The sequence below is a fragment of the Pieris napi genome, chromosome 18 (genome assembly GCF_905475465.1).
Source record: "Pieris napi chromosome 18, ilPieNapi1.2, whole genome shotgun sequence".
Classification (NCBI taxonomy): Eukaryota; Metazoa; Arthropoda; class Insecta; order Lepidoptera; family Pieridae; genus Pieris; species Pieris napi.
This window is the reverse complement of record NC_062251.1, coordinates 5,669,789-5,687,413: the sequence shown is the minus strand read 5'-3', so window position 1 is coordinate 5,687,413 and position 17,625 is coordinate 5,669,789. Positions and strand designations below refer to the sequence as shown.

At 34.6% G+C, this 17,625-nt stretch overlaps 1 protein-coding gene across 2 annotated transcripts; it reads left to right on the top strand.

Annotated features, from left to right (window-relative positions):
* Nucleotides 1-276: 276 nt before the first annotated feature.
* On the top strand, nt 277-11,778 carry LOC125058273. 2 transcript variants are annotated; one of them, XM_047662324.1, is made up of 6 exons: nt 287-400; nt 479-522; nt 4,560-4,629; nt 6,916-7,092; nt 9,371-9,485; nt 11,605-11,778. In XM_047662324.1, the coding sequence occupies exons 3-6, from the start codon at nt 4,563-4,565 to the stop codon at nt 11,720-11,722; spliced, it is 477 nt and encodes a 158-aa protein (XP_047518280.1). In that variant the 5' UTR covers nt 287-400; nt 479-522; nt 4,560-4,562; the 3' UTR covers nt 11,723-11,778. The 2 variants fall into 2 exon arrangements, with proteins under 2 accessions (XP_047518279.1, XP_047518280.1); XM_047662323.1 differs by having other exon boundaries at nt 277-522.
* The last annotated feature ends 5,847 nt before the right edge of the window (nt 11,779-17,625 follow it).

The following is a 17,625-nucleotide window of genomic DNA, read 5'->3' as shown; positions in this document are numbered from 1 at the left end:
CGCACTTACATTCTCGTGGGAACAACACGCAAACACATAGTCGAAATAATTAACATCACCGCATACACGAATTCAAGTACGCATACACGGTAATGCCCGTAGGTTCCTGATTCAATTGGTGCGACAATTATTCCGGGTAAGATATATGACGTAGACTTACTAGTCTATAAACATGTAGTCCTATAAATATCTGTGACGATGAAAATCGAAATTCTTTGCAAAAAAATTCACTACTAAAAAGTCTTTACTCCCAAATATTTCTACCATATTGTAGTGGAGCGTCAAAAGCTCAGCATCTGGCAACATTGTTTCAGTTTTCTGAATCCGATTTCCGCAGTCGATATTCTCTACAATTACCCAAGCTTTTATATTTATTTTTGGACTGCGAGTGTTAGTTACGGTGATAAATACTTACGAGTGATTACATTGTGTGTATAATATAACTAATAATATATGTGTTCTTTATTTGATTGTTTAGTGTATTGATTGGCGCTACAAAAACATACCTGCGTGATTTTACAGGTGAGATTAACCCTGAACTGTAACCATTAAATTATGGACGGATTAAACATAACATAGATTATAAATAGTCTTGTCAAAAGTATAACAAATGTTTAAATAATCATTATTTATATTTATCTATTGTTGCGATTTTTTTTTTCGATTTAATAAAGGGATTCACGGATGGAAAATCTAAAATATTTGTCTATTATAGAAAGATGTCTGAATTAGGAATGTACACGAATGGAATTAAGTTAGGATTAATTTGATTTTAATCGACTTGTGTTACTCGGAAAAGGACGTAATACTAGTAGAAGTAGGTGCTTTATATTAATATTAGTCCTTAGGCAAAAAAGCTGGGGCGGCCGCAGTTCAGGCGGAAAAGAAACGGCTCAAATATAAGAAGAGTCTTTCCTATAACTTCGGTTTTGTTCTAATAATAATAATAATAATAATCTTTATTCATTTCTCACAAAAACTTAGCACATAAACAAGTGACAGTATACTATTATAAATAAATAATTGTCTTACTTCTGTTTAGGGAAAAAGCTAGTTTGTGTGAGACTGATGCCTGCTAAAGGTAAGAGTACCTGTGTTACAGGTCATCAGGCCTCCACTTCGGATCGACAGAAGGTCTTATAAAGTAGAGAAAAATCTAGTGAGAATAAACAATCATTATTGCAATACTTATAGGAATACACATACATATAAGGAAACCATATTATGCGTAAATTGTGTGTATGTGTGTGGTTGTGTGTCTGGGTATGTTTTATTACTTAATTGTTAATCTAATAAAGCTAAAACTATTATACTATAAATTTATTCCCTATCATTAACATAAATTAGCATCAACGTTCCACAACTGAGCCTTTTTCAAGGCAGTTTTTGCCGCGCACCATCACTTTGTGGAACCAGCTGCCCACTGAAGTATTTCCGAACCAATTCGACTTAGGGTCCTTCAAGAAAAGAGCGTACCAGTTCTTATTTGACAGTCGTGAAACGCAACAATAGTGTTTATCTTAAAATAAGCAATAAATAGCTAATTTGGAACTTATGTAGAACTTATCCGTACATTGTGAAACAGACCCTTAATTACCTTTCATACTTAGATAATAGAAGAAGAGAAGAGCAGTGTCGGAACCGGCTACAAATGAAAATTGATGGCCTGTGTCACCTACACGCCTATTAAGAATAAAATCACGAAACAGATTCATACATCTGTGGTTCTAGCGCCAGTGTTAGGTATTACTTTTATAATCAGTAGTTAATTTATCAAATTGAAAGTCAATATGTCAAATGAAAGAGATCAGCTGCCCACGACACAGGGTATAATAGTGTGGACTAGTGCACTTGATTTATTACCCGCCCCTGCTTCGCACGGGTGCAATGCTGATACTAAATACACTACAGAAAAACTGAACGTTTTCAAAGAAAAATGTTGAAAAAATATTATTGTGGGATATCCATAAGAGATAGACATATACCATCGGGGAGTTTTCTGTAGACCTTTTCAATGTGTATATTATTTTGATAAATCTCGTAGGGTTCAGCGTTTGCAATGTAAGCGGAAAAAATGTAATTATTTACGATAGCACATTAGAAACCTCCACTATTGAATGGATGCTAATATACATATAAACCTTCCTCTTCAATGCCTCTATTTATTAAAATCGAAATCCGTTGCGTAGTTTTAAATATTTAAGCATACATAGGGACAGAGAAAGCGATTTTTTTTATACTATGTAGTGATGTACTAGCTGACCCGGCTAACTTCGTTCCGCCTAACATTCTTATAATATCGTGTTAACTTTAGTTATACTTAATTTAGGATTTCATAAAAAAACCTTAACTTTTGTGGAAATACAGAAATGTTTTATTGCTTGCCATTGCGAAAGAAGAATGACAAATTTACACCTGCGACCTCTTCTCTCTAGCGCCAAAATTATATTATACAACATTTTTTGATGAGGTAACTCATGTCTTCGATCAAGATAGCCCGGTTATGCATCTCCTCATTCAATTCTAGGTCGGAATTTCTTGAACCGACACGAATTCGATGTAAAATGATGCGTAGTTTTGTCAACAGATGGCACCACATGGTGTTTGCATTCGTAAAATTAATTGATTAATTTATTGTTATTCGATAACTTTTCCGATATTTTATTATTTATTCTGCTATTCGGAGAGGAGAAGAATCCACCAAAAAAGAGATAACTAACATCGGTCCAGCCGATCTTGAGTTATAAGTGGTGTAACTAACACGACTTTGTTTTATATATTTAGATAGTAAAGCTTTTTTTGAATTTATACTTCTTTAGGCGCGTTATGAAAAATTGATAAGAGTGAAAATACGATGCGCGCGCACCGTTACACAAAATTAACAGAATGAAGTTAGTTCTAGGTCGCATGAAAATCGATAATAACTATGTTCAAGTTGTATATTCTAGTATTTTTATATTTAGAACACGTGTTTCGTAACAGTACAATTAAACAGTGTGAATAAATAAATATTATTTTGGTGTTTTTATTAAATCAATTTCATATACGACGGTGATAGTAACAAATAATAATTTTATTGATTAATTTTAATATTTATCGTTAATCACTACTGCATTTTAGTAATTTTTTCCATACGCCAAAGAAGTATAACTTCTAACGCGTGTACATAAGTACACACACTCTTTTTGTTTTTCTTTTCTTTTCTTATCTTATTACGCGAAGGGACTGCGGTCTCTTTCCCCGTCGTGGACGGGCTTCGGGGACACTTTGGAAACCTTAAGTGGGACAAAATGGTTTCCAACTTTAGACTTGTATTACGCGTCCATGTTACCGTAAAAACAATTCTTCATTTGTTTATTATTTCTATTCTATTGAATGAGTTAAATTGAATCAGATTTCATGATTTCAATGAAACCGGCGTCTAAATATACTACTTCCATTGCTAAAGAACTATTTCTGTGCTAAAATTCCTCGGTCGTTCAGTCATGAACGCGTAAACACATCTGTATATTAGATAATAAACAAAGTGTATGTATAATTAATTTCTTCATGTTTATGTTATTAATTGAGAGTAAACTTTGGTTTATATTTATATTGCCCTATATCCGCCCGCAGCGCAATTGCGACTTTTGAATAATAATCGTTATTTGTGATTTTATTTAAATAGTTACCTCCGAACCTTCCTTAGGAATCGCTCTATCTACTATGTGTTGAAAGTACCAACGTTTCACATAAGCATAACAATTTAATGGCATAACCACCAAAAAAGCATGGTGGTCCCCATGACTAGTGTTCTCCTACCGTTTCCCTTGAATAGTTTGCTACTATGTAATATAACAAAAACCTTAGCCACAGCAACGCTTGGCCGGTCTGCTAGTTTAATATAAAAAATATTTATGTTACATAGTGCATAAGAGAGAAACACTAAGGCAATAATTTTTATGTACCTAAGTTCTATAAAGTAGAAATCGAATAGGTTAGCGTATATAGACTAGTTTTGGAACCCTGTAACTGTGCAATACAGTGTTAGAAGTATAGACTATATAGTTTTCAATAGCGCACATAGTATACCAACTTTGACGACTCATTGGTCTAGTGGTTAGTACCCCTGACTGCGAATCCATGGGTCCCGGGTTTGATCCCCGGCTGAGACGAACATCGATGTGATGAGCATTTGGTCTTGTGCTTAGGTCTTGGGTGTTTAAATATGTATTTATATGTCTATCTATGTATATCCGTATATAATATGTATGTATATCCGTTGCCTAGTACCCATAACTCAAGCTTCACCAGCTTAGCATGGGACTAGGTCAAATGGTGTGAATTGTCTTTAAAAAAAAACTGTACTGTAAAAATTATTTTATTTATTATTATATATTAGCATATGTTTAAGGCATAGACTTAGTATATACTAAGTCTATGGTTTAAGGGCAGAAAGATTTTAGTATAAAATTTTACAATAAAGTGCACGACCTTAAGGTGAATGACCCTATGTTTGTGTCCTTGAACTTTGTACTTTAAAAAAACAATTAAATGAAGACATTATCATTTGTTTACAGAAAATGGATAAAATCTACCAACACTGGAGAGGATGTGTGACTCTTTTGCTGTTTTCCTTTTTATCAGCAGGTATGTATACGGAATATTGTTGAAAAAATTTATAATTTATAAAAAAAACAATTTCAGTGTAAACTCTATATAAAATAAAAAATATGTTTATTATGGAACATAAGATACATGTATCACTTATTCCACGTCATAAAATTTGAAGGCATCCCTACTCATCGGCAAAGAAGACAGAGGGTGTAGGCCGAGAGAAAAAGCCGGCGTAAAAAACTCTCGGTACTCTTTTAAAACAGCAAATCATCAAACAACACTTATTTAAAACAAATATCGCAAATTAATTAGAAGTAGCCTGTCTAGCACTAGTCCCAGGCCCTTTTATCAACTAGATAATCGTTGACTTTATAGTAAGCCTTTTTACACAGCTTTTATTTAATACATTTCTTAAATTTATTGAAAGGCAGTGATAAAAGAGCCTCTGGGATTTTATTAAAGAAGAGTATTTCTTTCCCCAAAAAAGAATTACTAACTTTAGATAGTCTAGTACGGGGAAATTGCAGCCTGCGTTTGTTCCGTGTATTAACATTGTGCGTATGTTCTATTCTAGTAAACTTATCACTATTTTTGTATACATACATAATATTTTCATAAATATATTGCGAGGGAAAGGTAAGTATATTAATTTCCTTGAATTTATCTCTAAGAGATTCCCTACATTTTAAATTATAGATTGCACGAATAGCCCTCTTCTGCAGGATGAAAATAGTTTCGACATCAGCAGCATGACCCCATAATAATAAGCCATAAGTCATTAAGCTATGAAAGTAACTAAAATAAACAAGTCTAGCTGTATCGACATCAGTTAGTGAGCGAATTTTTTTAACCGCGTAGGCTGCAGAACTAAGTCTCTTCGCCAATCCGTTAATATGAGGGGACCACTGAAGTTTTGAATCCATGGTGATTCCGAGAAATACAGTTGTATCATCCAGATTCAATTCCTCACCGTTTATAATTGGTCTAGTATCCATTATGAAGACACTCAAGGGACTGTGACTATTTTGACGTTACAAGGAGTTGCTGTTAAATGGAAAGAATAATCTGTATTTAAAGAAAGTTTATTTCAGACTAGTGTTAGTAATTACATAAAAACAATTCGTATTTGAACGCTATTGCGTTGTCTGTGATTTTTGTTCGAAAATTAAGTTACAGAATCGCAAGGCTGTATCAGTAGTTAGGTTATATTTTTTTACTTATTCCCTATTTGTAGGATGTTTTTCTCCACCGTTCAAGCGAATGTTAAATGCGCACATAGTAAAGTCAATTGGTGCACAGCTGGGGATCGAACCTACGACCTCAGGGATGAGAGTCGCACGCTATTACCACTAGGCCAACACTGCCCAGAGTAATTGCTATTGTTTATTTATCATAGTTAAAATCTTAAAAGGTCAGGGATAAAAATCTTGCTGAAAATTTGTTTTTATCCAACTCAGGTAATGATTTTGCTCTCGTCTCACTGACGGTGACGAGAGCCATTTTCATATCATCCAAAATTTAAACACTCACTCACACACGTGCATACACACCTACACATATACGCACACTTATCTAAAAGTTTCCTTAACTGTTTACTGTATATTTGGAAGTAAGTTTTTGTTCTTATTTTCTAATCCGGAAGAGTGTACACAGGAATATCCTTTTTTATTTCCGATTTGCGCATCTCCTACACCAGAATCTCTGCGATTCAGAAACTGGGTGAGCAATACCCACCAAAGCCCGAATTACATAGGATCCGGGGTTTCTCTTTCATTCTACGGGGCACACAGGAATATCTGAGTACACCAGTATCTGTAAAATTATTCAACTAAATTTATACAGGGGCAGCTAGCCCCCGCGAAATTCGTTCCTCCTTAATGTGATTTTACTTAGCCTACCTTTTTAGTACATACCAACATGCAACATTTTTGATATGCTACCCCAGAGACTGTTCGGTTATCCGGAATGAAAACTTTTTAGGTTTTTCTGTGATTTTTTCTCTATATAAACCTTTAGAGTTCAAGTCATAAGATTTTAATTAACAAATGAAAAATAGGGGTTGATCGTAGAGGAGTGAAAATTAAGGGTTGTATGTATTTCGTATGCTATATCACAAGAAAATAAAAACAAAAAAAATTATCTAAAAAATAAAAATTTAGGGGTTGACCACCCATTTAGGGGTTTGAAGGACTGAATATGCATAAAAAATTTCATAAAAATCGGTCGAGCCGTTTCGGAGGAGTATGGGAACAAGCATTGTGACACGAGAATTTTATATATTAGAAGATATAATATTTATTATTATTATTTATATTTCAGCACACGCAATAGACTGTTTCAAATGCGTATCAATGAAGGGCAACTTTCCAGCATGTGATGACCCCTTTCACAACAACCATTCCCTACAAATGCTGGAGTCACCATGCATGGGGGGAAGGAAAGGGAGGGATGGACTCTTCCCAGCCACTTCTTGCATTAAAATTGCTGGTGTTTTTGGTAAGATAATAACCTGATTAAATCGAAGTAATGAATTAGAGTCTGGCTGATGAAAGATAACGAAAAAGCGCGGCAAATTCAAAAAAATTTAGTATGGTATCCCTAAAAGTTTGATTTATTTTATGGGTTAAACTTACTTAATACTTGATTTTATTTTAGTATGTTTTACATTGATACAGTATTTCTATGAAATTAAATACTATACGTTTTTAGTCTTTTACTATTGATACTAAAAATGACTAGCAAAACTAAAACTATATTTATTATAAAACACAACTTTACTCGGAATAATTAAAATCAGAATTCAAAAAATCAATAAAACAAAGTTCAGGCCTGTTTATTACCTGTTAACTATTCGGAAAAAATATATAATAGAAATAAAAATGAGTAATTGAATGAAATTTCAAGACAATAAATCATACTAACCTAAGAAATTCAATGAGATTCTGTGTTGCCATCCGAAAGTTTTCAAATAATTCAATTATCTTCTTTCATTAGCCAGACTCTAAATCTCTCAAGCGTTTCGATTTTATAACATGTCAGATGTCAGTTGTCAAACTTGCAACCAAATTAATGTGTCAAACGGATGAAATTGTACTTAATGACTCCGGAAGGCAAATAAATAAGGAAAAACATTGATATAGTTTATATAAAGTGTTTAAAATTAAATACAAGCTATTTTTTTGGTAAAAACTTTTCTGAGCAAAAAAATATTGTGTATTGCATGGAACCTTTGACGGTCACTTTTCGTGGGCGTGACGTGATCCACTCACAAACGACTCTTTAACGGGTCACGTGATTATCTAAAGCTCCTGCAACTCCCAATAGTAACAGCGAGTGCAACTTTAATACTGGGTTTTTTACACTGCGATCTCAAGGCTATTATTGAGAATTCTATATCGAAATTGCATATGAAATGGTTGAGTTTATTCGAAATTTCTTATGTAATTTAATTATAAAAAAGGTTTAGATTATTATTAATGTAAAGGATGTACGGTTCCTGGGTCATCTGGTCAGTTAAGCGAGCTGCCTGCTGTTGTAGCAACTTCTATACTCAATTCTTTTCAACCCCAAAACTCCCCCTTATCTTAAAATGAATTCAAATTCTCCGGTATATATGAAACGCTCCACTAATAGATGCTTATTGGTAATTCCATCTCACAGCTCATCCTTCTTAGGCAATTGGTTTAGGATCTCCGCCATTAGGTTGTGGAATAGGCTGCCTGACTCCATACGATTGGCTAACTCCCTAACATCTTTCAAAACTCTTCTACATAAACATTTTTTAACCATATCATATCCTGCTCAATCGTGACTTTTGTTATTGAAGTGAAACTTCTTTATCGGGGTTGGAAAAAAATTTTGTGTAACATTTTTTCGTTACGCGTCACATGTTTCGGTTACGCGTCACATTTGACCGTTACGCGCGTCTTTTTCTTGTTCCTACCAGGGTTGATTCAAAGAGATTCTAAACCATTAATAACAAAAATGTATAATAACGATTAAACAATGATACTAAAAATTCTATTACAATTTATGAAATTCTGTAATAATCTTAGTGGTAATAAGGTAAAATGAAATAATTGTATTATTTGTATTCAAGTCTGTGATATTAAAAGCCTTTTGTTAAACTTTATCTAATTTAACTTTATTTAACCAATTTCTGTAAAGTTGCATATAGATAAATTTCGAAAAATAAGGTCATAAAGAAGTTTCACTTCTAACGTGTGTACACTAGTACACGCACATTTTTCTTGTATTTCTTATTCTTTTGTATCGCAATTCATGAGATTAGCTTTTTAGTTAATTTTACGATTTTGAAGCCTGGAAGCGATCTCTTGTTAGCGATAAGGCCACCCGTTGTTCCCTTATAATTTTTATGTATAATGTTATTAGTTTTTCTATAAATATAAAGAAGTGTAAATAAATAATAGTTAAAAAAACTAAAAAACACGCTTTTAAAGCACATCAAACTAAAAAGTGAAAAATAATTCCTAATTTAGGCTCAAAATGGTAATGAACAAAAAATACTGGTATTATTGTGCAAAAGCGTGGGTTTCTCTATAGGCACAGAGCGCCCCACTCTCATGCACGCCATACATTCATACATACAGGTGAAGCTAATATAAAGCGTGTAAAAACACTGCCAGTCCACGACGCCATTTTGAGTAGCCATTTGGCGTCTTAAAATCAATAATGTTTAATTTTAATTTTAGAACAATAGCAGAATAACATTAACAATTTGTATAGGTTCTGTAAAGCTGGTACTCATTTTCAGATGACACAGGCGAATCAATAACAGTACGAGGATGTGGTTTGGATTCCGGTACAGCAACGACTGATACGGAGATCATCAGAATGTCACATTGTGGTCGCTTTTATTATAATGACAGGTAATATTAGAAACCTTTCTGTCATAGTTATGTTATTAATGCTTTCTCAAATAAACTCAAATGAACAGATGCAACGATATCCTAAAGCCTATATTACACTGGGGCAACACTGTGCGGTATTGCGGCATGCAAAATATTTAGACCAAAAAAACAGAAAAAAGAAAAAAAATATTGGTTGTTTGTAAAGTAGGTTTACGATCGAGATGTTTACGTGATAACGTCTTATTGGTGATATAAGTTTTTGGGAAGTAAGGAATTAATGAAGATAACAATTTTTTCAAATTTTAAATTACATCTATCGTTTTATTCACACTTTTGATGATAAATTTCGGGTTTAAAATGACAAGTTTACTTATTCGACTATGATATACATTTTTCTTCATACATTCACGGAATGACTGGCAGCGCTCGAGATGAGACGGGAGATCGGTCCGTCTCTCTCTCGTTATACCTGCGATCGCGCTCGTGAGGTTTTGGTGTGACACAAGTTTCTGAACATGTCACCCGACTAAAACGATTTTAAAGACGTTATCACGTCAAAAAAGTCCTCAGTTGACATTCTGGTAAAGTTTTTAAATAAGGCACCATCGTCTGCCTTAATTTTTGTTAGTATACTAGTCTCTTCTTTCGTTGTTTAGCTGCAAGGTTTAGTAGTACTAAATAAGCTGCTGCTAAAGTTACTTGATCAGCCATATTTTATGGTGTATCCCTGTACATGTTCTATGGTGTAAAATGGGCTGCGTGTGCGACATATGCTGCAAATGCTTTCTATTTGTAACATACCACAAGGTGCCGCATGCTGCAATGTGTACCATGCGCACTGTCGCACGTTGTTGCCTCGGCCTAAACCAGCCTTAAGGTCTATATTCTGTAGCAATCTCCTAAGCTGTCAAATATCTCAAACTTTATACAGAAAAACTTTGACAGCTCTTGACACTATATTTACAATGCCACATAGTTTTCTTGGCCTGTAAGAGCGTCGCTGTCATGGATATTAGTATTGCCTGTAAATAAAAAATTACCATAATAAGGGGAATAATTTGAAGTCATGCAGGCTAACTCAATAATTTACTGAAATGTCTAAATTAAACAATGTATACTAGTATTTAATAAATACACACAAACTTAAGAACAACTCATATAGGTTTTTTATATACTATTAATATAATATCATTTAAGATACCTAGCAATTAGAACCATTTTGCCATTGTAATAAAGCAAGGAATAAAAATAAAACATTTTAGTTGGATTTTTATTAGATGTTGGTAGGTAGTAAAATTATTTATTTTACACGAAAATGGCGACGGTAGTGCCAATTTTAGCCGCCGGCCAAGAAAAGTATAACACTGTAAGTCTGATTGACTAAAACTAGAAGACTCATTAAGTAATGGGCATAAGTTATTTCTAAAAAAAGGCGCCAACGTGAAATCTGGTCAAGTTCTCTCTCTTGGAGGCTTGATGCCTCTTATTACTGAAGGGCAATCTCTGAAATCATGCCATGCTCATGGACTAATTGTTGAAAGTTATGTTTTACTGAGCATTATTTATGTAATAATAAAAGAACCCCTACTCCAATGGGCTATGTGTAACAGACGTTCGTGGGGCGATAACATCGTAAGGGACCGGCATGCCCCCAAAAGTTGAAGCCATAGGAAAAACAAAAGATACTCAAATCCAAGGCCAAGAGAGCGTTCAAGTATTACGTAACCAATTTGGACGGTCTTGTAAAATGTTACAAGGTGATACAGACGCGGAATTTGAACAACAATTTAAATCAATAACAAAAGACTTTTAGCGACTTTACGCTATTTAATTGACTTTTACCTAAATATAGACACTTGGTTGCGTAAAGAGGGGCGATACAGAAAAACTACGGCGCGTTACATGGGTGACTAAAAATCACCAAAAATTGTGTTACGTAATACTTGAATTCTCTCAAACCTAACCTAACTTTTTTTTTTTAATAGAACGGGGGGCAAACGGGCAGGAGGCTCACCTCATGTTAAGTGATACCACCGCGCATGGACACTCTCAATGCCAGAGGGCTCGCGAGTGCGTTGCCAGCCTTTTAAGAATAGGTACGCTCTTTTGTGGTAATAAAAGACGTCGGAATTTTCAGATATGTCCACGGCTGTCTACAGAGCTGTAACGACGCGGATGCGTGCAACGGAACGAACAATGTCGTATCATCTGTTATTATTATACTTACAGCACTATTTCTCGTTTATAAAAGCTAACAATAATTAGGATTATGAATCCAATTGAAGATTGCTTTTAAGTTTCTTTATTACACTTTTATCAAAAGCTGGTAATCACTACTTATGTGAAAACAATGTATTTGTGTTGATGCAATATATTTTTTAAATTGATTTTAATATAGACCTGTCATGTGTATATTAATGTAAAAATATGATCACTTCAAAGATTAACTAAAAGTTGTTGTCTATGGATACAATTCAGAAACGAGATTTAGTGTAAAGTCAGAAGAAGTGTTGCCAGTGTCTCCAGCGTACTCTCATCCCTGAAGTCCCGGATTCTGTGCACCAATGGACAATCTATGTGCGCATTTAACACTTGCTGGCATCAAAGAAAACAGATTATACCAGCAAATGGATGACACGTGTCAGACAGAACGCTGTTGTATTTGTCTATGAAATAGAAATGATCAAAACGTTTGTAATCTGTGGCCCATATAGGATTATACTCTGTATTATGATTACTATGTGCTCGTTTCGGAATCGTATCATATGAATGTATTCACATACTTTTAGTACAGCTTACTCCACGGTAAATTAAAAAAACAAATTTATAGGAATAGAGTCAATTGGAGTGTAATATTATTTTTAGTATTGTCTTTTATTAACATAACTTTTACACATTTAAAGAAAACACTTTTTTACCGGATTAAACAAAATTTCCGACGTTTCGCGCTGTAAAGCACGCGATTTTTTTAAATTATGTAAAATAATTATAAGTTTATCATTCATAACCTCAATCCGGTAAAAAAGTGTTTTCTTTAAATATTATTTTTAATTTCCATTTGCAAAATACGGGTCTGTGTCCATTATAATTAATATTCACCCCATTACATAGATTTGGTGCTTTTATTAGATGCATATATTCAATATAATTCGAGTATTTTATTCAATAATTTTCAATGTAATGTAAACGAAGAAAACACTAGCAATTTACTTCTATTGGGATTAGCCACAGCTGTCCCTCAGCACAAAGAGAGTAACTTCCACTACTGATACCGACCCCAATTTAGTTCTTTGAATATCCTTGGGTTCGTGAAGAACCAAATCACATTGGAATCTTGGAAGTTACAGTGTAAGGATCATACCGCACCGGGACGCCATGGCGACGTTACCGTGGCTACGTTTGCCGTATCTGCGTCGCCAAATCGCGTCGCCAATGCATTCAGTTCTGTCTCGACTCAAAAATTAAAAAATTAATTATCAATTAAATAATAATCATTTTTTATGTAAAATATTAATAACTAAGAGACTAGGAGCCTTACTAACAATTTCTTTCAGGATAACTAAGTAAAAAAAAAATTAAGACTGAAAAATCAAAAAAAGTGCTAAGGTTTGCTAATTCGGCAACTGGTTGGCGACTGAGTTAGTGACGGAGCATACAGAAACGTGCAAACAACTGGCGACGTCGCCAGGTAGCCAGCGTCGCCAGTCGCCGCATCAGGAGCGGTGACTCTGGCTACACTGGCTACTTGGCAACGTCGCCGGTCGGTCGCCAAGTGAGTTAGCCGGCATACATCCCAATTAGAACTAGTTGGCGACGTCGCTGGCCACGTCGCCATGGCGTCCCGGTGTGGTATGGCACTAAGGCCTAAGGGCACTGAGCAGTGTTTATTAGTGGGCTTAGACAAGATGCCTTAACAGTAGTGTATGTAGAAAGTCGAAAACTTTTACACAAGACTTCATTACTTTACACTGCTACTAAGTATTAGTATTATTACATTCTTCTTTTCCGACTGAGGCGCAAACTAGCTGCTGTGGTCTCTGGCAGCATGACCAGCAATGTGGAACAGTCTGCTCCTCAGCATAATGCTGAGCTGGGACAATTACAACCACAACACACACGCATTACACACTTAAAACGTACCTTGTTCTTTAAAATAAAAAAATGTGTGCGTGTACTAGGTGTACACACGTAAGAAGTGAAACTTCTTTATGACCTTATTTTTCGAAAAATGATCTACTATACGCAGCTTTACAGAAATTGGTTAAATAAAGTTAAATTGGATAAAGTTTAACAAAAGGCTTTTATTACCATAGACATAAATACAATTATTTTTATTTTACCTTATTACTACTAAGATTATTACAGAATTTCATTAATTGTTATAGATTATTACTATCATTGTTATCGTTATTATATATTATATATTTTTGTTTTTAATGGCTTCAAATCTCTTCGGATCAACTGTGGTAGGGACAAGAAAAAGATGGCGCGTAACCGAAAAATGTGACGGTACATTTTTTTCCAACGCCGATAAAGAAGTTTGACTTCAAAAATAATTGTTATCTCTTATACTTTTTTATTTTTTATATACATTTTTTTATTATTGTTATTTTGTGTGTTTCTGTGCGTGTGTTTTGTTAGTAATAAATGTTATGTCTATGTCTAAAACTTAGGTAATTAAGTAAGTTTTCGACTTTCTACATACACTACTGTAGAGCACCTTGACTAAAACCCGAACACAGATTTCTCTGACATAAGATGGTCAAGTGAGTCAAGTTTCTTATTGACACGTCTTTCGAAGCACATTAAGAAACTGTATAATCTTATATAGCTTAAAGCACAATTTAATTGTAGAATTTATTTGAATAAACTTTGTAAAAGTATACTTGTGTACTAGGCGACTAGAAGGCAAATAGAACGCAAAATGTACTTGTAAATCTTATCTTTTCGTCACAGATATTGTAAAGCTTATGGTAGAGCTACAATTGTTTTGGCTGTCACGTGACCGCTTGAGTTGACGTTTGAATTGTTGTATATTATAGAAAAAGCAGCCTTGCGATTCTGTAACTCACTTTTCGAACTCTCACTGCGGTTTTCACAGCGACGGTCGCGCTTAAATCAGTCGTGAAGCAGCCATTTTACGATTTGGCATTCTGATAAACAATAAACTACAAGCTCCCTTATCAGAATGCCAAATCGTAAAATGACTGCTTCACGACTGATTTGAGCGCGACCGCCGCTGTGAAAACCGCAGTGAGAGTTCGAAAAGTGAGTTACAGAATCGCAAGGCAGGTCAAATGCGTTATAACTGGAATAGAATACCAAAAATGTTATATTTCTGTTATTAATTTGTTGTTGATATTTTGTCAGTAGCAATATGCCACCGCATGGCTCATATATCACTTAGTTGTAAGATAACTCTGATGTACACAAAATACTCAATTTTTAAGATTAAAAGAAAGATTTATAAATACAGTGTAAACTCTTTATAACGAATTTCAACGGATATTTTTTTTCGTTATATAGAGTTTTTGTTATAGGGAAGGAAGAGAAGAGAAAAACCAAGTTTTACCAATTACAATAATTTATATATTAATAATAGATAGGTGACGATGGTGCGTTTATTAACTGAGACCTAAATTCCCTACAGACATTGTAATCTAAGAATAATGGCACACGTGTTGATACAATTAACAATAACAAAGGCGAGAAGGCTGTCATGACCTCAGGTTCTTAGAAATTTCGGCACCTTAATAGGTTAGTGTGAGCTGATTATACAAACAATTACACTCAACTATGTTGTTGTCTAAATATGAAAATTTCTTCGTTATAGAGATTGTCTGTTGCGGTTTTTTCGTTATAACGAATGCCGTTGTAAAGAGTTTACACTGTAATAATTTTTGGCCTTGCTTTTATAAAAAGGCAGTTTCAATATCTGACGTCAAGGAACAAAATACCATCCGTAACACCTCATCGTCCGTCGTTCCAACAACTGAGCGTTTCTTAAGGCAGTTTTTGCCGCGCACCACCACTATGTGGAACCAGCTGCCCACTGCTGCTGCAAAATAATCTCGCGAATTTTGCTCAAAGCTCAGCTCAGCTAGTGTATTGTTTACATCAGAGCATCAACAGTAGGAATAGTTGTAAAGACGCGGATATAGGTTCAGTGACTGTTTATGTATTAATTTCTTTAGTTTTATTGGACCATTGTAGCTTAATTGTTATGTATCTCTATTATTTTTATACTTAAAATAGTATGATGATTTAAAACAGCGGCGGAGACTTGAGACGCCTGGCTTACTTATATTAAACAAATTTGTATAGGATCATTCCTATGTCATTATTAGCTCACGTTGTGTCACGTGACCCTTTTCATACAAATTTTTTGACGTTAGTGGGTCACGCCTGTCTAAAAGTGATTTTGTCTAACGCCCCAGTTTGTTTTGACATGCAATATTACCAATATAAGAAAATACATTTTGTTTTGTAGTATTATAAGCATTCTATATCTGCGCCTTAAAGCACTTAGATAAATAAAAAACATTGTACTTAATAATTTATTTAATATTTGTACACGATTATATAAAAAATGTATATAGATGTAATATACACTTAAAAATTTACGAATTTTTATTTAAAAGCCCAAATTTCCAGAAATTCATATAAAATCAGTAACTCGGGCGTTTAATTCCCGTCTGTAGTGTGTAATAGGGAAGAAAATTTATCACAAATTAGTCTACGGTAAGAGAATTGTCATTGCAGTTATGTGAACTATATAATAATTGCTTCCACATCCACCGTTTTCTCCAGATTTGGCCCCCAGCGACTTTCCTGTTCTCAGACCTCAAGAGAATACTGGGTAGAAATGTTGCGCTGATGAAGAGGTAATCGCTGAAACTGAAGCGTATTTTGTAGCTAAAGACAAATCGTACTATAAAAATGGTATCTATACAAGGGATGCTCGATGATGAAAGCAAAAACATCGATGTTTTGGTATCGATGTTGCTATTCGAAAAATATCGTAACATCGATGTTCGATTCAGTTAACATCGAAATCAGTCGTGAAGCAGTCATTTTATGATTTGGCATTCTAATAAACAATAAACTACAAGCTCCCACCTTTTCAGAATGCCAAATCATAAAATGACTGCTTCACGACTGATTTGAGAGCGACCGCCGATGCAAAAACCGCTGTGTGAGTTCGAAAAGTGAGTTACAGAATCGCAGGGCTGCATGTTTTCTTTGTATTCGTTTTTTTAACGTACTTTTACCGGGGTGTTCACATGGTAGATTTTCATTCGTGTATAGAATAGCCGCAGTCTTCACACAGTTGTCACAGTGAGCGAGAACGAGACAGAGCTATATTATGTGCCACTTTAAACCGATTATGTTAAAGTTTATTCGATTTGCTTGACAAGTCCGTTGAGTATTCGTTTGAACGTATAAACGGTGTACGATATTTTGCAGTGCAAACGCCGTGTGAATGGGTCTATGTACAATACATGAGCCACTATTTATTCGTATACTGCGAAAAAAATCGGTTGTCTGTAAAGTCGGTTTACTGACGATAGTTGAACGTGACAACGTCATAAAAAAATATTGAGGGGATGGTTGGATTTTTCAAAAAAAAAAAAATTTTTATTTGTTTGATAGGTATTTTGTATGGATATAGAGGAGGTAAATGGAAATCACAATTGAATTGATCAAGTTACATTTATTTGTACGCATAAATACAATTATGTCAATTTTAAATGGAACGCCTCAGAGCGAGGTAACGCCGCATGAGTCATGTTTTTTCTTGCGTGCAGCCGGCTCCATCGAATTATAAGACGTTGTCACGTCAAAAACGTGCAGGACAATGGCGTGTGAACCAAGTCTCACGACCAATGCAACTCTTACGAAACAAATTATGTCTCCTATGAACGCAATCTACAAATCAGGTCTATTAAAATTTTGAATGCGTATGCATTCGTTCTTCGTAGACTCGCTCGCTCTTTCTCTCTCACACTTCCCCACTACTCTATATCAACAAAGAAATATAGGGGCCTCATAGCCTAGCGGTCTTATTAAATGGCAGCTAGGTGAGGGGTACCGGGTTCGATTCCCGGTTCGAGGGCAAGTTTTAATTTAATTTAAATTTGTTCTCGGCCTTTGGGAG

What these genes read in the sequence shown, in the direction of transcription:
- LOC125058273 (XM_047662323.1), top strand. Translation starts at nt 4,563, where the DNA reads ATGGATAAAATCTACCAACACTGGAGAGGATGTGTGACTCTTTTGCTG. An exon ending in GTTTTCCTTTTTATCAGCAG is followed by an intron (nt 4,630 to 6,915) that starts GTATGTATACGG and finishes TTTATATTTCAG; the next exon opens with CACACGCAATAGACTGTTTC. An exon ending in TAAAATTGCTGGTGTTTTTG is followed by an intron (nt 7,093 to 9,370) that starts GTAAGATAATAA and finishes ACTCATTTTCAG; the next exon opens with ATGACACAGGCGAATCAATA.